General features: G+C 43.1%; 1 protein-coding gene across 3 annotated transcripts in view; it reads right to left on the reverse strand.

The window, feature by feature from the left end:
- Positions 1-511: 511 nt before the first annotated feature.
- The window catches only part of PSPH (phosphoserine phosphatase), a 30,913-nt gene continuing 5,398 nt past the window's right edge, over positions 512-26,026 (reverse strand). The window contains exons 1-6 of one of the 3 annotated variants that reach the window (XM_040260323.1): positions 22,690-22,951; positions 7,783-7,941; positions 5,683-5,817; positions 5,090-5,235; positions 3,957-4,105; positions 512-1,028 (exon numbers count right to left, since the gene is read on the reverse strand). In XM_040260323.1, the coding sequence (XP_040116257.1) occupies positions 921-1,028; positions 3,957-4,105; positions 5,090-5,235; positions 5,683-5,817; positions 7,783-7,922 (678 nt within the window). In that variant the 5' untranslated portion in view covers positions 7,923-7,941; positions 22,690-22,951 and the 3' untranslated portion in view covers positions 512-920. Of the gene's footprint in view, positions 1,029-3,956; positions 4,106-5,089; positions 5,236-5,682; positions 5,818-7,782; positions 7,942-17,419; positions 18,692-22,689; positions 22,952-26,026 lie in introns of those variants that run through there. The other 2 variants (XM_040260332.1, XM_040260342.1) reach the window with 2 other exon arrangements.

Consider the following 26,026-nt stretch of genomic DNA (forward strand, 5'->3'; position numbering starts at 1 on the left):
TCAGTAACCATATCTCCTATCCCTCCTGAGCCTCCCTCCCACCCCTCTAGGTCATCACAGACACTGAGTTGAGCTCAAATATCCATCTTTTAAGGTCAGTACTTTCAAGGCTCCACTGTTACCTTTTTTCAAAAACCCTTTGTAACATTTCCTGTGTGACAAATACCAAGAGGGAAGAAAAGGGCTTCCATCCCTCACACTCAACACCGCCCCCAGGGGTGGGGCTGACAGTGGATGTGCTGTGACCAGCCCTGTGCTCAGCAGGATCTTCACCCCCGGCTCCTTGCCTGGAGGGTGTTTCTACTCAAATACTTAAAGTATCTGAAATATTGGAGACTGAAATACATGATAGGCAGAATTAAAATTCAACAAATCAGAAATTCCCTAGCAGTCCAGTGGTTAGGATTCTGAGCTTTCACTGCCAAGGGCCTCGGTTCAATCCCCGGTCAGGCAACAGATCCCACAAGCCGAGTGGTGTGGGTCAAAAAAAAAAAAAAAAAAAACCTACAAATCTGTTTTGATATATGGATAAACTTTTATTTATATATAAAGGGAAAACCAATTTCATTTAAAGCTGCCTAATCCACATTCCCAATAGTGAAGATGTTTAATTTACCATCCACCTTCCAAAGGCTTCAAATCAAACATAGCTAGAACTGATTGATAAAGAATTGATATATTGATAAAGAATTCAGATTATAAAACTCTCCAGGCAATTAAATGGTCATAATAATACTGGAACTACAGTTTAAAAAAACAAATCATAATGTTATGAGCCCTAACTATCGTTCACTTGGAGGTACAGATAATCAATTCCAAATTCATAGATCGGGTTGTAATCAGCAATTGGAAGCAAACAGTATCAAACTGCATAACTTTTAACAATTAACCTGAAGTTATGAACTTTATAAAAATGGATCTTATTCTTCCAGGGCTCCCAGAAGCTCTACAAAATCAGTGATGTACCATTCCGCATTCTCCTTTACTTGCTGCCTGATCACGTTTCCTCCGAATCCAATGAAAGCATCCTACGAGGAGAAACAAAGGGAAATAGTTTATGAGGAGAGACAGAAAGAGAGACAGCAGCAGCCGAGGGAAATAAGTATTATTGAAAAGAAGAATCTCTGAACAAAGACAAGTGAGCCCAGCATCACCCAGGATGCCTCCCCCCCGCAGCTCCCTGTGAGCCTGCTCCCCTCCTCCCTTCCTCCCACACACGAATAAATAAGTCTGACCGCCACTGCAGCAGAAGCATTCAGCTGAACACTGTGGGCTTCAGAAGAACTGAAGTCCTCAGAAAATCAAGACACCTGCTTACAAAAATAAAGCCTGGGACTTCCCTCGGTGGTCCAGTGGTTAAGACTTCTTGCTTCCAGTGCAGGGGGCCCAGATTCAATTCCTGGTCAGGGAACTAGATCCTGTACACCACATCTAAGACCCTGCACAGCCAAATAAATATATATATATATATATATATTTTTTTTTTTTAATAGGGACTTCCCTGGTAGTCCAGTTGTTAAGACTCCATGCTCCCAATGCAGGGGGGCCTGCATTCAATACCTGGTCAGAGAACTAGATCCCATTTGCTGCAACGAAAAATCTCAAGTGCCACAATGGAGCCTCAGCACAGCCAAATAAATATTTTTTTAAAAGTAAATAAAACCACACCAGGTGGTAAACATCTGAGTTCTAAACTGGGTGGCAATCACATCCACATTCAATTTCAAAGAAAGAAGGGAGGCCTGTTATCCTGGGCTGAAGGAGATGACAACCCCGGAGTATGTTAGCAGCACTCTATTTTTCACTGGTAGAATGATTTAAAGGTGCGTTATTTCATTCATTTCTTCTCAGTGATACCTTCTTTTAGTCAATGATCTTTTGAAGTTTTTTTGGCTGCACCTTCGCAGCATGTGGAATCTTAGTTCCCCGACCAGGGATCAAACCCATACCCCTGCACTGCAAAGTGCAGTCTTAACCACTGGACCACCAGGGAAGCCTCATTGTTGTTAGTCACTAAGTCGTGTCTGAATCTTTTGCCACCCCATGGACTGTAGCCCACCAGGCTCCTCTGTCCACGAGATTTCCCAGGCAAGAATACTGGAATGGGTTGCCATGCCCTTCTCCAAGGGAAATCCCATAGTCAATGGTCTTTTTAAGTGGCATTTTCTCTTTTTTCTGCCAGGACACAGACACCATATACACTGATTTAGAAGTACAGATTTATCTTACTTGCCCTTTCTCTTCATTTTTATTTTCATACTATACAATGGGGGAAAATAAGTAGATTCTTACATTTAGGTAAATCGAGCCTCTTGAACCCCTGCCTCTGCGGCAGCCCTCTGCAGGCCAGCACCAGTTCTACTGTCCTAACACCCTGACTTATTCCTTCTTGGTCCAGAGGCTTCCAGGACTTCCCATGACCCAAAGGTAACACCAGAGAGCCTAGTGCGTGGGGTCGTCTTCTGTTGCTCAAGAGAAAGCCCACTCCCACACCTCCCTGCCCACTGGGCAGCCCGAGACTGCGCCTAGTACACCAGGACTGTGCTCTGCTGCTTCCCTTCCCTCTAGGAGCCCTCCCCGCCAAGTTCTGCCTGGCTTCCACATGGCGACTGCTAACTGCCCTTTAGGGCAGGGCTCCCCACTCCCGGGCCACGCACTTGGTACTGCACACAGGAGAAGGTGAGCAGCAGGAGAGTGAGAGAAGCTCCATCTGTATTTATAAACCGCTCCGCATTGCTTGCACTCCTCCTGAGCTCCACTTTCTGTCAGGTCAGTGGCGGCATTAATAAATGCAAAGCCCTTGAATCATCCAGAAACCATCCTCCACCCCTCAACCCCCGGTCTGTGGAAAAATTGTCTTCCACGAAACCAGTCCCTGGTGCCACAAAGGTTGGGGAACCCGTTCATTAGGGCGCAGATTCCTCGGACCACCTTCCAGGGCTACAGACCTGCACACACACCACCTTCCCTTGGTTCAGTCAGGCTGTGTCACCTTCTGACCGGTAGGATCTTCTGTACTTTGTAAGTCTGTCCTCCTTGGATATCAGGATTCAGGGCCCCTGAGAGAACCCTGCATTTTACGCCTTGTACTCTGATATCCACTAGCCTGGCTTCCAGTACTTAGTCGACCCTGACATTGGCTGTAAATCATTTAAGAACGCATTATTTCAAACTGACTCAAGTAATGTTAAAAGGATCCCCAAAAATTCTTTAACCACTTTTGATTAATCATTGACAGACAGATGTTATTTTTAGATCTGAGGAAACTAGGTAGCAAAACGTTCACCAGTATATTTCTGGTTCAGTTTTTTTAAGGTAGAACGAAATGTTAGAGTCACACTCCTATGTGAAATGGACATGTGATATTTAAGGTAATAGCTACAGTCCGTGGGGTCCCAAAGAGTCGGACACAGCTGAGCGCCTGAGGACACGTGCACACACACACACACACACATACATAGAGCACTTGTTTCCTGCTAGTCTCAGCAAGCAATGTAAATGCAGAAGAAGAATAAAATGCTTTAATATGGGCATGGTATCGAATCTCCATGACCCTCAGTTACCCCATCAGCAAAAAGGAAAAGATGATACTTTTCACTTCACAGGGCTGTTATGAAGATTAAATGAGATAATGTATGAGGAAATAGTTTATCAAATATAAAACACAGATTCTGGTTGTAGTATAAGAGCTGCATTAATTGTGGAAATGAAGCCAAACCTCATTGAGCACATACTTGGGCTAAGAGGCAGCAGCCATATTGCAGGGACAAGGGGTCTTTGGAAGTTTTAAATGGGGTTTCAGTTCCTTATTTGCAACCTTCCTTGGGTTTGCAAAAAGTCAATTAATATTTTGAGATTGACTGTGTTTTATTTATTTTGGCTTTTTGTTTTATGGTGATACAGGTTTTTGTTTCATTCTCACAAACTGCAAAAAAACTAGTATGCTTAATACATACAGCAGGAGGACAGGCTTCCATGTCTGTGGCTCCATCTCCAACTATGATGATCTTCTTAAAATGAAATTTTTCCTTTAAAAATTTAATAACTTTTCCTTTCCCACCAGATTCAGCTGTTGGCTGAGTCTCATCAAAACCTGCATATTCACCTATAAAACAGATCCACAGAATTAGATCAGTAGGGGCCACTTTTTTGCATAGATGATATCCTCATTTACATACCACTGGCAAAGCTAAAAATGGCCTTTGATAAAGTAACACAGCCTGGACTTCCACACTTATTTCTCAGAATGAACAAGCTATGCTTTTAAATTACAAACTTCTTGTCAAGGTTATTCCTTTAGGTGATAAACATCTTGCATGTTAATTGGTTTTACCTTCTAAGCTTCCAGTATAGCAAGTCTCAAAACTTATTGAAATGGCAGAACACCATGAAACAGTAATACATTAATTTAAAACATGTTATTATATAATTTCTTCTAAGAGGAGATTCTAATTTACATTTGATGGATTATTTCCATCTTACAGTAATTAATACACTTATACTCTACTCTTTTTTAAAATTATCTCTATCTTATAAACTCTTCAAAAGTGTTCTAGTAACACATTTAAATGTTTTTAATTAATACCATTTGGTTTTAAGAATGCCAGCCACCCCCTGACATAACTGGGGACATCTTAAGATGACGAAAAGATTACAGCTGTAGCTCTGTGATGGTCCAGAGAGGGGCCAGGAAGCGCCTCCAAAAGGCAGCCGCAGTGCAGTGACTTGCTCACAAATCAACTCTCCTTCCTGAGTCAAACACGAGAGCCAAATTGGCTCAACACATGAGAGCTTTCATAAAACTGAAATGTACTGAATACCAAAATAAGTCATATGGGTTACATGACATTATTTACTAGAATGCAGACTTGTATATACAGATAGATGATTTTATGGATACTGAAGGTAGGAGAGATGATGCCCTACGTGCATCTTGCAGAGTAAAGGATACCAAGGAGTGAAAGACATCAGTAAAGAGAACCCTCTATCTCAGCATTTAACTCCACTGCCACCTTGCTGAAACTGCATTCCAACAGACATTAAATACTAAAACTGATTAGAGGGGAAAATGTGACCATGAAAGTCTTACCATTAAAGTAGAACTTTAGCCTATTGGCAAATACATTGGTTGATGAAATGTTGAGCTTTGAAGCAACATGCTCCACAATGCTCCTAAAGCCACCAGATATCAGGAAAACCTGAACATTTCGTTCTTGTAGGCGACTTACTAGCTCCCTGTAAAAAAAAAAAAAGGAAACTGCAAATACCAAATGCTGATCAATACAAAAGTGAAAACAGGAAACGTGAAAAGGAAACTCAAATATGTATTTTCTCCTAATGCATCTGTCCAAGGCACATCAGACAAGGTATATCGCCTAGTGAATTAATGTTCCACATATGTTTTTCTAAATGCACTTAGAAAGTAGTGGGTGAGGCTTGACTGCTTTAGGAAACCATTCCACACCTCTGTTCTGCCCATGGACCTAGAAACACAAGACGAAGAGGAGATTTTGGCTCTCTGCTGTGAGAGAGGGAAGGCAGACATGGGCAGGACCAACCAGCCAGACAAGACCATTCACAAGTACCGAAAGAACCACACGGAAGCTCTACGGTAATGAAGCACATACCCCCAAACGCAGGTGCTGATGGAGAGGCAGTGTACCCAGAATGGGCATCCCTTACCTTATGCCGGGCGTCAGGTGTGGGGGGTGCTCTGCTAGGAGCCTCTGCACCTGTTCCCTGGAGGGCTGGATCAGAGCTAAGCGCTGTGTGAGGGCAGCCTTGAAAGGCACTGCCCCGCCCATGGCTTGCCGTGTCCTAGGAGGAGGAAGACCCAACAATCAAGCCAGCCAAGTCAGCTGTCGTCAAAGTTTACATGCTCACCCTCCCCAGCTCCTCACAAGGTCCATCCACAAGGACGGTGCCCCCCCATACAACAGATGTGCTACATTGCCATGGGACTGAGTGGGGCCAGGGATAAACTATGGAGGGTCTGCTTGAGAATCAATCACAATTGTATTCTGCATCCACAAATACACCATCCAGTGAGCTGAGAAAAACGCATGTACTATCCACAGGTACCTTCCTTAGAAGCCGTGAGCACTTGTAAACCAAGAAAGAGACTAAAGGCCAGTACTCTTTATACACACACACACATACACACATATATAATTTAGCATGTTAAAAACAATCACATCAAAGAAAAGTACACGGGGGCTTCCCTGGGGGCTCAGTGGTAAAGAATCCACCTGCCAGTGCGGAAGACATCAGTTTGATGCCTGGTCCAGGAAGACACCACATGCTCTGGAGCAGCTAAGCCCGTGAGCCACAACTATTCAGTTGGTGCTCTGGAGCTCAGAGCTGCAACTGCTGAAGCCTGCCCTAGAGCCGGTGCTCCACAACCAGAGAAATCACTGTAATCAAAAGCCCATGCCCAGCAACAAAGATCCAGCACAGCCAAAATAAACAAGCAATAATTTTTAAAGTATACAGATTAAAAAAATGTCATAGATGATGTAAAAATAGTATGCATATATTTTTGCATATATATATAAATCTACAGTATTTACCACTGTTGATTTATATACATTTTGGAGCAGCTCTGATGCTGCTATCATAAACTAAATTGTACAGCTTGGTTTACTAGGCCAGGCATGTTTGCATCAGATGAAACTGAACATGAAACAGTCTAGGACCTGGTGAGTGTGGGTGGCACAGGGGAGAGCAGAAGGGAGGAAGGAACTCTCACCCAGGCATCCGTGGAGACTCTGAACCAAAACTAGCTTTCTAGCAAAGCTCTAAGGCCATACTTTCAACCATGACACAAAGCACTGGACCCCTGGAGACTATCTTCTTTGGTTAGGTTATTATCTTCTTTTGCTAGGTTATCTTCTTTGGTTATCTGTGGTCATCATTCCCCTGGCCAAGCTAAGGGTATGTCATCCATATTTATTTGTCACAGTGTATACGTTAGTGTTATATATACACTTTAGGGGCATAAATATGAGCATTAATGGGAAACTCCCCAGAAGTCCAGTGGTTAGGATGCCATGCTTCCATTGCAAGGAGACAAGTTTGATCCCTGGTTGGAGGGAACTGAGGTCCTGAAAGCCATGTAGTATGGCCAAATATACATGTATATTTGTATATACAAATATATAGTGTATATATGTGTGTGTGTATATATATATATATATATGCTATGCTTAGTTGCTCAGTCATGTCCAGCTTTGTGATTCCATGGACTGCAGCCCACCAGGCTCCTCTGTCCATGGGGATTCTCCAGGCAAGAATACTGGAGTGGGTTGCCATGCCCTCCTTCAAGGAATCTTCCCAATCCAGGAATTGAACCCAGGTCTCCCACATTGCAGGCAGATTCCTTACCATCTGAGCCACCAGGGAAGCCCATGAATAATGGAGTAGGTAGCCTATCCTTTAGCCAGGGGATCTTCCCAACCCAGGAATCGAACCAGGTCTCCTGCATTGCAGGTGGATTCTTTACAAGCCGAGCTACCGGGGATGCCCATACACATACACACACACACACAGATTTATATAAGCCCATACACATATACATATATATTTATATAAATGGATGGTTGGATGATGTACTATACCAACAAATTCAGCTCTAAGTGATGGAAGAAAATAAGCCAGTGCCCATGTTTCATAGGAAGGGACTAAAATCAGGGGATTGTGGCTCTGGTCCTGTGCGTCATTCAAAAGTCACTCTTTTTTTGCCATCCTCTATCATTTCATAAGGTGAATAAATACTGTTCCTACATTTCTGATACGGCATCCTCAACTCCACAGAATTTGGCCAGCTCATCAATTCCTTCTTCTTGGATGACGGTGCTATCAACATCAAAGCACACTGCATCAGCTGAACAGAAAAGATTTCTCAGCTCTGAATGGGAGACCATCTTTGGAAGAATTTTCCTCCTACAACAGAAAAAGATGAATCTATTTAAAGACATAAAATACAATCATTTGTTGTTGTTGTTCAGTTGCTAAGTCCTGTCTGACTCTTTGCAACCCTAGGGACTGTAGCACGCCAGGCTCCCTGTGCCTCACTATCTCCCGGAGTTTGCCCAAGTTCATGTCCAGTGAATTGGTGATGCCATCCAACCATCTCATCCTCTGTCACCCTCTTCTCCTTTTGCTTTTGATCCTTCCCAGCATCAGACAGAATATAATTATAAAAAGGTCTATATTGTATTTTGCATCAAAGTCATTCATTTTTTTTTTAATACAAATTAAGCCCCTTCTAAATGTCAGGCTCTGGGGCTACAAAGATGAGTGAAGACCCAGATTCTGCTCCCAGGAATTAAGTCTAGTGAAGGTTATCAATTTATGAATGTATTTGATTGTCAATCAATATTCACGTACTTTTGACCTAACAATTAGAGCAATAAGGCAAGTGCTACAATAGAAATGTGCATAAGACACTGTGAGCACACAGAGTAAATGGTTAACCTTGTCCATGAGACAGGCTTCCAAGAGGTACAGGCATTTGAGCTGAATCTTGCAAAGTGGCCTTCTGCATGGGCTCTCAAAGGGAAGGGTATCAGTTTGTTGTGTCCTGAGAATAAGCCAGAGGGAGAACAGCAGCAAGGAGGTGGGTAGTGATGGCAAAGGGAAGAACATGTGCAAAGACAAGGCGGCAGAATGATGGCTGATGAGTTGGGAGCTGCCCAACGGCCCAAGCCAGCTGGCAGGCAGTGCACGGGCAGTTAGTATGGGCAGGCTAAGAGGTTTGTTGTTGTTTTTTTTGACTTTGCTGGGTCTTCATTGCTTCACACAGACTTTCTTTAGTTGCGGCAATCTGGGACTACTGTTCTTGCGGTAGATGGACTTCTCGTTGCCATGGCTTCTCTTGTTGCAGAGCACAGGCTCAAGAGCTCAGGCTCAGTAGTTGTGGTGCACGGGATTAGCTGCCCCACGGCCTGTGGGATCTTCTTGGATCAGAGATCGAACCCGTGTCCCCTGCATTGGTAGGCGGATTCTAATCCACTGGACCACCAGGTAGGTCTTAAAGAGTTTGGATTTTAACACTCTAGCTAATGGAAGGACTTACCTGGTGGACCAGGAGCTAAGACTCCATGCTTCCAATGCAGGGGGCCCAAGTTCAATTCCTGGTCAGAGAACTAGATGCCAGATACCTCAGCTAAGAGTTCATATGCTGCAACTAAGACTTGGTGCAGCCAAATAAGCAAATATTGGGCGGGGGGAGGGACTTTTATCTAATAGGGAACCTTGAAAGGCTTTATACCTCAGAAGTCAGAGCTAAACATACACGAGTTTGTTTCCAGTGCAGAGGTGGTAACTGAAGCCCCAGACTGCTGGAACAGAGAGTGGAGAAAGAGAAAAAGAAGAAGGCTGAGAACAGAGCGCGCAGGAACAGGATAGTCAAGTCAGGAACCCGTGAAGGAGAATGAGAGGGAGAATTCACAGGGAGGAACTGAGCGACCACAGTGCTGCAGAAGCTGCAAAGGACAGTTTCAAAAGAATTTTGAGTATTTTTTTATTTTTTTAAGAAAATTGGGGCTTCCCTGATGACTCAGTGGTAAAAAAAAAATCTACCTGCCAATGCAGGAGCCCCCGGTTCAATCCCTGGTCCAGGAAGATCCCACGTGCCATGGGGCAGCTAAGCCCATGCTCCATGACTACGGAAGCCCTTGCACCTTAGAGCCCATGCTCCACAACAAGAGAAGCCACTGCAGTGAGAAGCCCAGGCACCACAACAGAGAGTAGCCCCCGCTCGCCACAACCAGAGAAAAGCTCAAGCGGTAACAAAGACCCAGCACAGCCACAAATAAATGAAATTATTTTTTAAAAAAGAAAGAAAATCAATGGACTAGAGTCTTGGAAGTGAACTAGATCCTAGAGGTCATCTGGGGTCACTCTCCCATCAAAGAAACTAATACGTCATGTACAAGGTACACGGACCATGCAAATCAGCATAAACAGTGGCTGACAACTGACTCACAGGAGCCTGGCCAACCCACTTTGTAACTGATTACAAACCAGTGCATTTGGTAGAATGATCCAGTTCAAAGTTGACGTGGGGGGAAAAAAAAATCTTTCAAGCCAGGGGTCAGCCAAACACAGCCAATAGGCCAAATGCAGCCTGGCACATGTTTTTGTACAGCCTGTGAAGAATGAATTTTACATTTTAAATAGTTGGGAAAAGTAGAAGAGTCGTATTTTGTGACATATGCAAGTCACATAAAATTCAAAATTCAGTGTCTGTAAATAAAATGTTATGGGAACATAGCCATGTTCATCATTTACGTACCTATAGTGACTTCCCCCCAGCAGCAGACAAGCTGAGTAGCTGTGTCAGAGACATTATGGTCTGGAAAGAAACACACTGTCTGGCCCTTTAGAGAAAAATTTTGCTGATCCTTGTTTTGAGCCCTTACAAGAGAGTACTCCAAACAAGAAATATCAATTTCATTGGAGTCCCACTAAAAACAGGCAGAAGAGGGTAAGTTAATGAATGCAGTTATATAACAGAATTTAAAACTCTGCACTGACTTTATCAACCTAAATGTGAATAAGTCTCCATAGAAGAGGAGAAGTATTTTTCAAAAACATAAATACAAAACACATCTGCTACTGGTTATCTATTGGGTTTTCTGTAAGAGATTATGGAAAAACCCGATCGACTTTTTGGCCAACACAATACGATCTGTTTTTTTACCCCCAACATCATGTTCTTGTTCAAGCTGACCCCTCAAGTTAGAGGACCAACTTCCCAGGTTCACATATCTGTTCTTGGCGACTAAGCTTCTTTGTTGGTTGGTTCTCTTAATGTAATAGCCCACGGTCTGTCCTTGGTCTTCTCTACCTATATACACTCCTTGCTGCTGCTGCTAAGTCACTTCAGTTGTGTCCAACTCTGTGCGATCCCATAGATGGAAGCCAACCAGGCTCCTTCGTCCCTGGGATTCTCCAGGCAAGAGTACTGGAGTGGGTTGCCACTTCCTTCTCCAATGCATGAAAGTGAAAAGTGAAAGTGAAGTCGCTTAGCTCTGTCCAACTCTTAGTGACCCCACGGACTGCAGCCTACCAGGCTCCGCCACCCATGGGATTTTCCAGGCAGGAGTACTGGAGTGGTGTGCCACTGCCTTCTCCGATATACACTCCTTGCTAAGTGCTAAGTCACTTCAGTCATGACCAACTCCTTGCGACCCTATGGACTGTAGCCCACCAGGTCCCTCTGTCTCTGGGAATTCCCAGGCAAGAATACTGGAGTGGGTTGGTTGCCATTTCCTCCTCCAGGGGATCTTCCCCACCCAGGGATCAAGCCGGAGTTTCCTGGGTCTCCTGCATTGACAGGGGGATTCTTTACCACTAGCGCCACCTGGTCACTCCTTAGATGAATGAATTTATCCAAGATCATAGCTTTAAATGTCAGCTCTGTGACAGTAACTCCCAATGTACAGCTGCAGCTCAGTTTTCTCTCCCAAACCCTAAACTCTATCTACTTACCTGACTTCCACTCAGATGTTTAGTGAACATCCCAAACATAACACATAATGTCCAAAACGGAACTCCCAGTCTTCCCTTCCCTCCTCAAAACTGCTATTCTTGCAGCCTTCCTTCTCTCTCTTGATGGCAACTCCACTCCTCAGTCACCTTAAACATTTCTCTTTCCCTGAAATCCCACATCCAATCTTTCAGGAAATGCTATTTGTTCTGCCTTTAATTTTTTTTTTTTTTTTTGGCCGAGCCCCTCAGCATGTGGGATCATAGTTCCCTGAAAAGGGATCAAACCCACACCCACTACAGTGGAAGTGTGAAGTCTTAAGCACTGGACCTCCTGGAAAGTCTGGTTCTTCCTGTAAGAGCTAACTAAAAAAAATCTAACCGAAGTGACCGCTTCTCACCACACCCACTGCTGTCCTTCCAGCCTGTCACCGATGTTTCTAGCCAAGATCGTACCAACGGCCTCTTAAAATGTCCCCACCCCTACTATCTGCTCTCAAGAGAACAGCCAGAGAATCACTGCAAGCTATAAGCCAAATCATGTCACAATCTTAGCTCAAAATCCTTCAGTGGCTTTTCATTTTACTAAAAGTAAAAGCCCAAGTTCCTATGATTACCTATAAGATCTGCCCCCCAACTCTGGCACCACCACCAGCAACATGCCCTCCCCATTACTTCTCTGGCCTCACCTCCTACCCCTCTCACCCTTGTTCACTCTGCTCCAGCCTCACTGGTCTTCCTGCTGCTCTGCAAATACACCAGGAAGGCTCCCCTCTTAGGGTCTTTGCTCTAGCTTCGCCCTTGGTGGGAATGCTCGTCATGTGAATACCCACTTGGCCAGTTCCCTCAGCAGCAGTTTGCCCAGATGTCAACCTGGCCACCCTGCTTATCACTGTAACCCCCTTCCCTGACCTTACCCACGACATTGCTGATCTCCCTCAGGATGCCCTACTTCTTTTCTTCTGTAACATCTCTCATCTTCTAACACCTGATAACACATGTCTATTCTGTGTTGTCTATCTGTTCCCATTAAGACGTAAATTTCACAGGAGTAGGACCTTTATCATCTTTGTTCACTGCTGGATCCTTAGGACTGAGAACGGTACTTGGCACATAGTAAGGCTCAGTAAGGCTTCCCAGATGGCACCAGTGGTAAAGAACTTGCCTGCCAGTGCAGGAGACATAACAGACTCAGGTTCGATCCCTGGGTCAGGAAGATCTCCTGGAGGAGGGCATGGCAACCCACTCCAGTATTCTTGCCTGGAGAACCCCCATGGACAGAGGAGCCTGGCAGGCTATAGTCCATAGGGTCACAAAGAGTCGGATATGACTGAAGCGATTTAGCACACACACAAGGCTCAGTAATGTGTGTAAATGAATAAAGCTCAAATGCCATCTTCACTATGAAGTCTTCCCTGATCCCCTGAGCTGGAAAAACATCTCTCCCAGAACTTCCACAGTACTTTATGGAGACCTGCTTTAAGATGTGGAATTTATAATATTCCAGTTTATCTTATATTGATTTATGTGCATATCACTTTCACTCCTGGATGGCAAGCTCTTTGTACTAAGATACAAAATTTTCCAAAACACCTATTGTTTTGAACCTTTTTTGAGTAGATACTCAATTAATTTCTGAAGGTTGAATGAATAAATAAAATGATACAATGGTGAATTACATACCCACAGCTAACAATTTTTAAAAACTTTTTATTGTGGGAAATTTCACATACATATCAAAACAGGAAGTATGAATACATGAACTCCATGTATTTATTATCCTGTTTCAATAATCATAGCAAATCTTACTTCATCAACAACCGCACTATAAAAAGTTCTGCACCCCAATTCCAACACGGGGGTTGGGGTTCCGACACATTCAAGCAGTTCTTGGATACCAGCAGGGTGTTCTACTTTTCGATTCAGTTCTGACACTATCTACCCAGAGAGGGCATCAGATTCCACAGGTTAAAGGTTTAGTCCACAAGACTGACCCCACTCCACCCCCGACACACACGCACTCTCTCTCTCTCCAGATGTCGGTCACAAGTCCAGATTATCATCACCTGTGCTTCTGACTGACCAGCTATAGAGTGGAGGTTCCAACAACCCCCTCCTTGGGTTCAATTAATTCATTAGAGCAACTCACAAAATTTACTAGGTTTATTATTAAAGGATATAACTTAGGAAAAGCAAATGAAAGAATGTACAGGGCAAAGATATGTGGGAGGGGAGGGGAGCTTCCATGCCCTTACCAGGCTCGCCGTTCTGCCCAAATCTCCAGGTGTTCACCTACCCAGAAGCTCTTAGAACCCCGTCCTTTGCAGGTTTTGAGGAGGCCTCATTACAAAGGCACACTTGATGATATCCTTGGTCACTGGTGCCCGAGCTCAGCCTCTAGCCCCTCGGGGTCATGTCAGTGGGACCAAAGGTTCCAACCCTCTCATCACATGGTTGGCTCTCATAGCAAACAGCCCTCATCCTTAGGTAGGTCCAAAAGTCACTCATTCACACAAGAGACATCTTTATCTGTTTCATCATGGAAAATTCCAAGGGTTACAGTAGCTCTGTGTCAGAAACAGGACAGGTCCAAATACATGCTTATTACAAATCACATTCTCACATCTACACAATTCCATCTTTGAGATAAATCTGACTTATCTCAAAGTAAATCATATCATTTCATTCAAAAATATTTCAGTGTATATACTTAAAAGGTAAAGGTTCTTTTTAACATAGTCATTTGTTTTTATTAACTATACTGTTGGCACCTGCCTGTATTCAGGTTTGGCTGCTGACAACCGTGGAATCAAATCAGGTTAATCACAGCACACCTCAGAATTCCCCTGCTTATCCATTGCTCATTATTAGCATAGAAATCAACATAATGTCTCTGTTAGTTGGTTCATTTATTCCCTTCATGATTCCAATCCTCTCCATTTCACCAGTCTGCTCCCCACCACTTTACTCCCCCAACAAACACTCACATACACACACTTTATGCTCAAGGAATACAGAGGACTTCTTGCTCCTTAAACATGTCATGGTTTTTTAGTTCTCTTTATCTTTGCAAATGCTGTTTATTCTGCCTGAAATCACCTAATTACTCATGTTTAAAGGGCAAATTCCTATTTATTCTTCAAGGTGCAGATTAAATTATTTTCCCTATACTATCTCCTTCATAATCCCCTCCAAGAATTAATTAATTAATTACCCCCATTCCTCTCCTAGAATGTGAGTTCCTTCAGGGTAGGGACCTTGACTGAATTACTTTTCTGTTCCAGCACAGTGGGCGTTAAGTTGAAATGTTTCAGGGATTAGAGCTGAATCTAAGCAGTTAATGAGAACCCAACACAGAATCGAGTACATTACTGTTCTCAATTAAACAATTCCAATTCAGTATGCTATTACCCTAAAATTAAAGTCCTTAACCAGAAATGATGACTACAGCAGAGAAACAGAATCAACATCATATATTTTGAAGTTGGAAGGAAGCTCAAAGCCATTATCTGGGGCTAGTCCTGTGCCTTTCTACAGGAACAATATAGATACATCCATTTACCAGATTAACTAATAGAGCTATAAGGAATGAAATGCTTTACCCAAGGTCATACAGCTCCTAAGTGATGGCCAAAGAACTGAAATTTGGATCTCAAATGCACAGAGACAGCATACAAGATGTGGATAAATTAAGCAGAATTAAGTAAAGTTAGACATAACATGGATCCAGGAAATGTCAAAGACTTCCACCAAGAATTCAGACTGGGACTTCCCTGGCAATTCAGTGGTTGAGAATCCACCTTGAAGTGCAGTGGATGTGGGTTCAATCTCTGCTCAGGGAACTAAAATCCTACGTGCCAGAACTGGAGAATCCATGCACCACAATGAAAGATCCCACATGCTGCAACTAAGACCAACACAGTCAAATAAATACAAATGTTAAAAAAAAAAAAAAAGAATTCAGACTATTCTTGAAAGACAGTGAAGCCAGTGCACAGTGCCACTCTGTGCCCAGCACACGATCTGGGAAACACAGAATGGGCACCACCTTCAAGACACTCTCAGTCTCTTTGGATGGCTGGAAAAGCATTATTGCTCACATTTGAAAAGCCAGAGCCTTGAGCCTCTTTCCAACCACTGATACCAGCAATAGCTTCAACCAGATCATGAGCCTCAAATACAAAAGGAAACATACATTTCCTCTGATGAAGTGAGGACTGATTTCTACAAATCTGGATGAACAGTAGTCCTGACTTAGAACTGCTGACATCTGTAGGTTGCACTGTGGGTCCCAAGACAGGATGTTTGAGACAAACTATTGGAGGACAGAGGGAACAAAAAGTACCCACAAACTGAGAAGGCATCTTGAGAGCAACAAATGAGGCAGGCAGATCCATGTAATCGGGGTCCTTGGAAACAGGGTGTGCACTTCTAAGCCAAGACTGATGAATGGGTAAGTCGTCTTGGGGGTGCTGGAAATATGTCAGGGAGGGTTTTCATCATTGTTTGGGGACTAACAGAGCGTAGAGCTACCTGGCCCTGATGATTATTAAACAATGTCTATTAACTGCAAAGCCCTTGACGACAGAGAAGTGATTCACTGCACAATACAGTTCTGGGTAGGGTCAGCAGAAGGACAGGAGAAACTGTAAGGACCCAAGACAGTGCTAATTATGCGAACAGCCACACACAAACATTACACTGAAGCTACCGGGAAGGCTAATTGTTTTCTCCGTGCCCTCCCTAGAAGACAGAGCTAGATTATATGACCTTAACCTTGTCCCCAGAATGCTTGTGCCAGGGGATATGCCCTCCACTCCTCAGCTTACATGGGTTTCAATCCCCTGCTTAGACTACAGAGCAAATTCAGCTTCCTTCAGCACTTCGCAGCCCCCACTGTAAAATGCTCTGCCTCCCCGTTCACTTCTGGTTCCCTCTTTCTTCATTGTATCCACCAGGAGTGACCCATGATTCATACAAATTCGAAATTCTCATAGTTCCAGGGGCAGGAAGGGGAATCTGCTGAGTAAATTCAGTTGCTTCAAAGTAAATTGTGTACATTAGAAAAACTGTTGCTGGAGAATGGACTCTGGAGCCCTCACATCCAGACTAGCAAGGAAGGAAGACAGGACAGGGGTGGAAGAAATCCTGGTGGAAAAGGTCTGTGTTTAGACACGGCAGTTGCCAAGCCTGGTCCCAACCCCTAGACCACTGCCTTTCTGGGGCTCAGGACAGGACTCCTGCCCACCCGACCCCAAGCAGGTCCACCCTGGGGAAGCAGAGGGCCAACTGGTAAAGAAGCCACAGCTGACAACCCCTTGTCACCTACTCCCAGTTCCAAAAGTACAAAAGCAAGCTTTCCTTCAAGGCCAACCTTAGGAATTCTGATGTTAGAGAAAAGGGAAAAAAAACTTTCTCATCCCAAAGAACTCTCTTCCAGCTTCTCATCTAAGTGGCTCACAAGAGACATCTAAGATTACCTTCACCAACTTCCACTTTTGCTGGGATTGATCTCTTACCTTCACTTATGTAAAAACAAATATAAGCTGGTACAGAGGTTGAGGAAGCCCACAGAGCAAAGCTTCCTGGACTCAGATGTTATCCTCTAGCGTGGCTTTGGTCCTGGGGGTGAGGCTGTCTGGGGCCCCCCAAGCAGTGAAACAAGGTCGAATGGAGCCTGAGAGGCTTCTGGATCAGAGGAGAGTCAAAGAGCCTTCCTCAAACTAGGACGGGGGTTCCTGCCAATGCATTTATAGTACATTTTATGATTTAAAACAAAACAAAACAGCTCTTCTTCAGGGAAACCGAGATGGTATGTGTACCACTTTACAGCAGACAATTCTTTTTACACGGGTGAAGCGGAAACTGTTAACTGATAAACACTTTACATTGACAATGAGAACAACAACAGACAGAGCGGACTCACGCTTCTCCAGTGCTGGATTCCCAGGAGACAATGGTCTTCTCTTCCCACTTCTTTCCGGGGGCGGGGAGTAAAGAAACACAGCATAAAGTTCTGACTACAAATTTCTTTAAGAGAGATCTCGTGAGTTCTGCAAGAGTAAGAGCCTAGAAAGAACGGGGAAATCAACATCAAGGTCCAGACACAGGAGAAGAAAGAGACCGTCTAGCTTCACTATCCTCCCTATGTAGGACTGGAACAAAGAAAGGTCGGCTGCAAAGTCTCCTAAGACTACTTTCTCTGGGAAATACTTCACATCTGCCTCCTTCAAGCTCCACAGAAGAGGAAACATACCCTTTTCTGTGGCTTTAAACCAGAAAAAGCTTCAAATCTGATAGAAAATCACCTACATCTGATGGGCATGGCGCAGAGGCAAGGGAAAGGAGAGAGAAAGGGAAAGGGGATCTTGGGGGAAAACAAAATACAAATACAGAGAAGCCAAAGTAGGAACATTACAGACTGTACAAAATGGTCCCTGCTGTCTTCAAAACGAGGAAAGTCAACAACATTCCAAGAACAGTCAGAAAGGACTCCTGCTGCCCCATAAGAAGGGAACAAAGCCAACAACTTCCGATTATTATCCTCATCATTTAAACTGTAAAAAGAAGTGGACAAAGGTGCTAAATCTCAGAAGAAACAAAGAGACAAAAAGAAGCAGTTAAGAACAAGCAGCAAGAAAGAGCAAACTAGGGCTTGACAAAGGAAAGACGACAGAATGGAAAGAAATCTTCAGGGAGGTTCAAATACAGTCCTCACTGCACTCAGAAAGGGTTTGGTGCACCCTTTCTCTCACCAGAGTCATAGAGGATAATACTCCCAAGAAGGAGGAAGAGCACAAGCTGTACTCAAAGCCTCATACCTGGGCATGCAAGCCTAGCATGTTCCCCACACTGCCGAGCTTCTGCAGGAGTTCTGAATCCCGCTCCCCTGCAGGCCCAGAAAGCTGCATCTTATTGGCCCTGCCCAGAAGCTGCTCCTCTTAAGAGACAACCCCACTGCCCAGAATGGCAGCACAAGAATGGTACTACTTCCAATTTGCTTCTTTTTCATTTGTTTCTTTTTCAAGCCTGAATTATTTTTTTATGTGTGTATGTATTTTATTTTGGCTCTGCTGGGTTTTTCTTGCTGTGCCTGTACTTTCTCTAGTTGCAGCCATTGGGAGCTACTCTTTGTTCAGGTGGTTGGGCTTCTCATTAAGGTGGCTTCTCTTGTTGCAGAGCGCGAACTGTAGCTGTAAAGGCTTCAGTAGTTGAGGCTCACGGGCTCCAGAGTCTGGGCTCAGTAGTTGTGGCACACTGGTATTTGCCCGGAGGCATGTGGGATCTTCTCAGACCCAGGATCGAACCTGTGTCCCTTATATTGGCAGGAGGATTCTTTACCACTGGACCACCAGCTGCTGCTGCTAAGTCGCTTCAGTTGTGTCCGACTCTGTGCAACCCCATAGATGGCAGGCCACCAGGCTCCCCCATCCCAGGGATTCTCCAGGCAAGAACACTGGAGTGGGTTGCCATTTCCTCCTCCAATGCAGGAAAGTGAAAAGTGAAAGTGAAATTGCTCAGTCGTGTCCAACTCCTAGCGACCCCATGGACTGTAGCCCACCAGGGATTTTCCAGGCAAGAGTACTGGAGTGGGTTGCCATTGCCTTCTCCGAATTTGCTTCTTTAATATAGTTTAATCTTTCTCCTTTGATCCATTTACATCTAAAGGAGGAATTCTTTAAATTATAAAGGCAGGCTCTTTTTCTCTTCTAATTTAGAATTCATACATTGCTACTTACCTTTTTTTTTTTTAAATTGGGCATGTATTAAATCATGTGAAAACTTAAAATGTTCTTTCTATTTTGTTTCACCAATATGAAAATGACAAGACTCTGATAGTCATTATACTGAAATCTTACCTGGTAGTTTTAATTATATACAGAAATACTGAAATGTATATCCTTCTCTAACCTGTAGTCCAATGACAAATTATGTAAAAATAATAATAAAACTTGTAGTCCAATGCCAAAAAATCAACTCCAAATGAATCAAGACCTAAACAAAAAAGCTAAAACTATTACTTCTTCTAAAATGCAGGAGGAAAATTGCACTCCTGTAGCAGGCAGCCTCTAAAATGGCCCCTAGCGGGAATTCCCTGGAGGTCCAGTGGTTAGGACTCTGTGCTTCCAGTACAGAGGTCTTGGGTTTGACCCTTGGTTGGGAAACTAAGATCCTGCAAGCCACACAACTTGGCCAAAACACCAAAACAAACAACACCTAATGAACCAACTTCCTGCTATTCCAACCCATCTCTAAACCCCTGCCCTTGATGGTGGGCTGGGTTTAGTGACTCTCTTCCAGTGAACAGAATGAGGCAGAGGTGATAGGATATCACTTGCAAAATTAGACTGACACAAATGAGTGTGCATAACTGTGAGATCTGAACAAGCTCTATGGATTGTGCCAGAGTCAGTTCCTTGAGATGTTGGCTTCAGGGGAAGAGACATGGAAGAAGGAGAAGTGCATGAGATTTCCCTGTATATTTCTTTGCAGCCCTCTGTGAATCCATAATTATTTCTAATCACACACACAAAAAGTGTGTTTTTTAAAGTGAGTTTATCTAGGGGAATTCCCTGGTGGCCCAGTGGTTAGGACTCAGTGCTCTCACTGCCAGGGCCTAAGTTCAATCCCTGGTCAAGGAACTAAGACCCTGCAAGCCAGGTAGCATGGCCAAAAAATAAAGAGTGTGTGTGCCTGTTGTCACTTTAAAAACAGAATGTGGCTTCCATTCTTGCCCCATCCCCACTCCTTGCTCTACAGGAAGGCAGCTGCCATGTTGGTAGCTGCCCTAAGACAGATGCATGTGGCAGAACTGGCAGCAAACAGCCAGGGGGAAACTGAAGACCTCAGTCCAACAACCCTCAAGGAACTGAATCCTGTCAACAACCAGATGAGCGCACTAGGAAGCAGATCTTCCTCCACTGAAGTGGTCAGATAAGTTGACCTTGGCCAACTGCAACCCCTTAGGGAAGTCGCTCAGTCGTGTCCAACTCTTTGCGATCCCGTGGACTGTAGTCTACCAGGCTTCTCTGTCCATGGGATTTTCCAGGCAAGAGTACTGGAGTGGGTTGCCATTTCCTTCTCCAGGGGATCTTCCTGACCCAGGGATCAAACCCAGGTCTCCTGCATTGCAGGCAGACGCTTTACCCTCTGAGCCACCAGGGAACCCCTTAAGAGACCCTATTCAGAACCACCCAGGTAAGCTGTTCCCAGACTTCTGAGCCACAGAAACTCTAAGAAAATAAATGTTTGTCTTTTAAAACTGCCTAATTTGGGGATTATTTGTTATGCAGGGATAGATACCTAATAGAACAACCATAATTGGTAAAAATTTTCTTAAATAAAACCCAAATAGCATGAATAATAAAAGGAAAAAATGATAGATTGGACTTCATCAAAATTAAAAACTGCTTTTCAAAAGACGCCATTAAGGAACAGGAAAAAAAGGTAAGTCACAGAATGGGAGAAAATATTCACAATCCACATATTTGAGAGGACTTTTATCTAGAATGAAGAACTTTAACAACTCAATAAAACACACCACCCATTAAAATATGAGCAAAAAGAGATCCTAAAAGGCATTTCAAAAAAGATGTGCAAATAAACTCAAAAGAAAAATAACTTTAAAAAATCGACAATATCATGTATTGGTGAGGACATGGAATAACTGGAACTCTCATACAATGCAACATTGTACAACCACTTTGGAAAACAGTTTGGCAGTTCCTTACGAAATTAAACATTTACTTACCATAAGAGTCAGTCATCAATCCCATACCTGGAGGTGTATTTGAGAGAAATGAAAACACATTCAAAGCAGCTTTATTCATGATAGTCCAAAACTAGAATAAACATCACTGATAGATAAAGGGATAAACAGAACACTACTCGGCAATAAAAAAGGAATAAATGACCAATGCATACTATAACATGAATAGCTCAATTAGTAAAAAATCTGCCTGCAATACAGGAGACCCAGGTTTGATCCCTTGGTCAGGAAGATCCCCTAGAGAAAGAAATGGCAACCCACCCCAGTATTCTTGCCTGGAGAATTCCATGGACAGAGGAGCCTGGCAGACCACAGTCCATGGGTTCACAAGAGTTGGACATGACTTAGTTACTAAACCAACCACCATCATAACATGAATAAATATTTTTTAAAATATTATACTGACCAGAAGAAGCCAGACACAAGAGTATGATTCTGTTTATATGAACCCTAGAAAATACCAACAAATGCTATAATGACAAAAATCATTATAGACACCCTAGGAAACTTTTAAGGGAGATGGAAGTATTCTATTGTGATGGTGAATATAAGTGCGTACAACATTGTCAAAATTCATCAAAATGTACACTTAAAATGGGTGCATATTGTTGCATTAGATTATACATCAATAAAATGTAAGCTTAAAAATAAGTTATAAGGGGTAATTCCCTGGTGGTTCAGTGGTTAAGACTCTGCTTCAAAAGCAGGCGGTTTGAGTTTGATCCCTGGTCAGGGAAAAACTAAGATTTCTCATGCCGAGTTTCCCGGCCAAAAAAGAAAAGTTATTAGACATGTATCAGATAATCTGAAAACTTAAAACATTCTAGTACTTTGTTTTCCAATATGAAAGCGACAGGACTAGGATCATTACACTGAAAACACATCAGGCAGTGGAGATAACATATACAAAATCTGGACTTCATTTTTCTTCCCTGATCTTCATTCCAATTTGGTAGTCAAATATTTCAAGAGTAAACACCATGTGCAGGTCACATATAAGGAAAACTTAGAACGTTAAGTTTGATGAATGGAAGCATTATTTATTTCATGCCCGGCTTGAAGCCGTATAACAATGTATCTGGTAAGCACATATTGAAAATTCGAATTCTGATGAAAAAGAAGTTGACGGAGTCAGACACTGCAACTCTAAATTCTGGAACTTTTCCTACTCTTGTACTGATGACTCCCCTATGTGGGATTGCATCATTCATTCATGCTGTTTGGTAACAGGCAGCAGTAGGATAAAACAAGTGAAAACCATCAAAAGTAAACGGATGAGAAGAAAGCCTTGAAATCCCATGACATAATTTACCTGTCCCGATGAAGAGAAAGAAACGCAGAATCATAAAGGCCCCGGGTATAGGACAGGCGGGCCGCTCAGTCAGAAAGTTGGGCACACGACGAGACAAACACTTGCCCAGACTTACCCCGGCGCTGCTGCTCCTTCCTGGGCCGCTGCCACCGCCTTCAGTTCTCCCGCGGCTGTAAAGTTCCGACTGCAAGGGGCCGAGGGTTGGCTCCGACGTTCAGTTGTGGAGCTTGAGGGAGGTGACCGGTGCAGAGCCCCAGGGACTTTATCAATCACCAGATCCGCTGACAAGTGCGGTGGCTTCTTGCGGGATTTGCATCTGTTTTATACTCAACTGGAGCCTGCAAGACCTCCTCTCTGCAGAGCCGGGATGGGAAGAAGCCCTTGGCCCCGCCCCCGAGGGAGGGACTGCCTGAACCCGCCCCCTCCTGCCGCCGGGGGCTCGGCGCTGGCGGACCTCGACTTGCATTTGGCGGTGGACGCTTTCCTGCGAAGCCGCAAGCCACTCCACCTCCACTTTGCAGAAGAGGAATGCCACAGCTCCGGTCCTTTCCCAGCGCTCCCCACCGTCACCACCCACTTGGGATAAGAGTCGGTGAGAGAAGAGTGGGACCTCTGTACTGATTTTGCAATTAACGAAAGCCCCTTAGGGGCTTTTTTTTTTTTTTAATCCACACTTGGCTTTATGCTCTTGTAGGAATTTAAGTCCCAAGAGAACTGCAAAAACTGCTCACATTCACAGCTAAAATGCAGAAACCCATGAGTGACAAAACGAGTCTTTGCACCCCCAGCTTTTTGAGGGGGTCCTCTTACCTTCTTGGGATCACTTGCCCAGCTAGTTTTATGTTGACTACTATAAATAAGGAGTCATTGCCCACAAACGTTTACCTCTGGGCAGAGCTGTCTGGAGCTAGGCAGTGAGGTCCTACCCTAAAACAACGGAAACCTCTGATACTGACAGTTCACGTCTGCAGGCTCCCTCCAAACTGGTGATTCACACAGAGGGGATGCTGGAGCGAGGCTGGGACACAGCATCCCTGCCCTTTGCTACCAGACCTCTCAAAAAAACACAGTTTTATACAGAAACAAGAGTCCTGATGCTCCGAGGTCACACGTGACTTTGAAGTTCAATATTCTCACATTTCATCAGTAAGAAAATGTTTGCAGGTTTGGGGCACAACCCATTCAGTTTTTCCCAGATCTGCCAGGGATGGTTTTGATGAAGGACAAGAAGGAGGAATTTTGATGATTTGAAATATGAGGTAAAAGATTATATAAGTAATAGGGGAGAACAAAATAAGAGGGTCTAAAAAATAATCTTGTCAAGAACCTGTTTATAGTCTTTGGTAAGTAATTTAGAAATATGGGGGAATAGAAGAAACGAGGTGATAAACACCAAATACTTGTATATAAGTAGTAAAATGGTAATTGAGAGTTTATTTCAAGAGGAAAAGAAACAGTAGAAGAGTTCATTTTTGCTATTATTCATATTTCATAGATGCTTAATGTTAAATAGATTTCAGGTAAAACATACCAAATAAAATCTGTCAACTACTTATGATGCCTGTACCCACCTCACATTCACACCTGTATTAACATTTGTGGATGTGAGGTGGCAGTGTTGTACACACTGCACACTGTTTAGCTAGAACACATACTAGGAAAAAAAATTGTCCAGGGAATTCTTGGTCATTCAGTGGTTAGGACTCTTACTGCCAGGAGGCTCTCACTGCCAGGAGCCCAGGTTCAATCTCTGGTTGTGGAACTAAGATCTCACCAGCCACGCAACATGGCAAAAAAAAATTTTCCAGAGGAGGTTAATGAGTAGTCACAGATACATGGAACAATCAGACAAGGGATAACTATATAAACAGATTTTAATATGCTTCATTGTTGTTCTTCTGGAGTAATGGTAAATAGCATACCTGAACCAAATATAAACATATTGTAAGTCTAATAAAAACATTAACAAATTATTTTGCAGTTTTAATTGTAACTGGTTATTAAAAAGTTAATAGTGCATTTAATCATAACTGGTAATACAAGTAATACTAGTATTCCTGAAAGGTTTTCTATAGATCACATTTCTATAAGCTAACACATTTTCTAATGATTAACTATTTTAGAATCAAATGCTATTTTTATAAATTAATTCAGTGCTAAAAAAATAGCCTTCTAAAATATAGTACCCTGGACAGTCACTCTAGGAAACAATATAGTATTATTTAGCAACACTGAACCTGTACATTTTCTATGACCCAGCAATTCCATCTCAAGAATGCACTCAGGGACTTCCCTGGTGGTCCAGTGATTAAGAATCCACCTTCCAATGCAGGGGATGTGGATTTGATCCCATCTGGGAACTAAGATCCCACATGCCGTGTGGGGCAACTACTCACCACAATGAGAGAAACCCTGAACACTGTAAGGAAGACCCAGTGCAGCCAAAATTAAAGAAAAAAAAATATATATATATATACTCAGAAGAAAGTCATACATGAGTTGTCAAGAGTCACACATGAGACTGTGTGAGTCAAATAAGTCATACCCTGGAAATATATCCATGATATGTCATGAATAAAGCAGGTTGCAGAACATTATATACAGCTTGATTCCCAGTTTTGAAAAAGAACTCTGTGTATGTCTATAAACATGTGCAGTATATGATTATATATCTGAGTCTCTATATAGTTGTTAACTGTGGGGAGTAAAAAGAATGAAGAATTTACCTCGCTAAATTATTTGGCTTCACAGATATAGAAAATAGACTTGTGGTTGCCAAAAGGGGGGTGGGGGTTGGGGGTAGGAAAGATTGGGAGTTTGGGATTAGCAGATGCAAAGTATCATATATAAGATGGATAAACAACAAGGTCCTACTGTATAGTATATGGAACTATATTCTATATCCTGTGATAAACCATAATGGAAAAAAATGAGAAAATACATATATATATATGTATGTATAACTAAGGGTTTCCCTGCTCAGATGGTAAAGAATCTGCCTGCAATGTGGGAGACCTGGGTTCAATCCCTGGGTTGGAAGACCCTCTGGAGGAGGGCATGGCAACCCACTCCAGTGTTCTTGCCTGGACAATCTCCATGGACAGAGGAGCCTGACGGGCTATTGTCCACAGGGTCACAAAGAGTCGGACATGACTCAGCGAGTAAGCACATGTATAACTGAATCATTTTGCTATACAGCAAAAATTAACACAACATTGTAAATCAACTATACTTTAATAAAATTTAAATATATATATTTAAAGTAACTTCTCTTAGGTCTGCACTTACTTTGCAGGTAGCACAGGTTTGATCCCTGGTCAGGGAATTAAGATTCCATATGCTGCACAGCATGGCCCAAAAAAAAAGAAAATTCATTCTTAAATTTCTGCTCCTTTCACAGCTTTAGTTAGTCAAGATTCTTCAGAGGAACAAGACCAACAGGATGTATATCT

Source organism: Oryx dammah, unplaced genomic scaffold (assembly GCF_014754425.2).
Source record: "Oryx dammah isolate SB20612 unplaced genomic scaffold, SCBI_Odam_1.1 HiC_scaffold_2, whole genome shotgun sequence".
Classification (NCBI taxonomy): Eukaryota; Metazoa; Chordata; class Mammalia; order Artiodactyla; family Bovidae; genus Oryx; species Oryx dammah.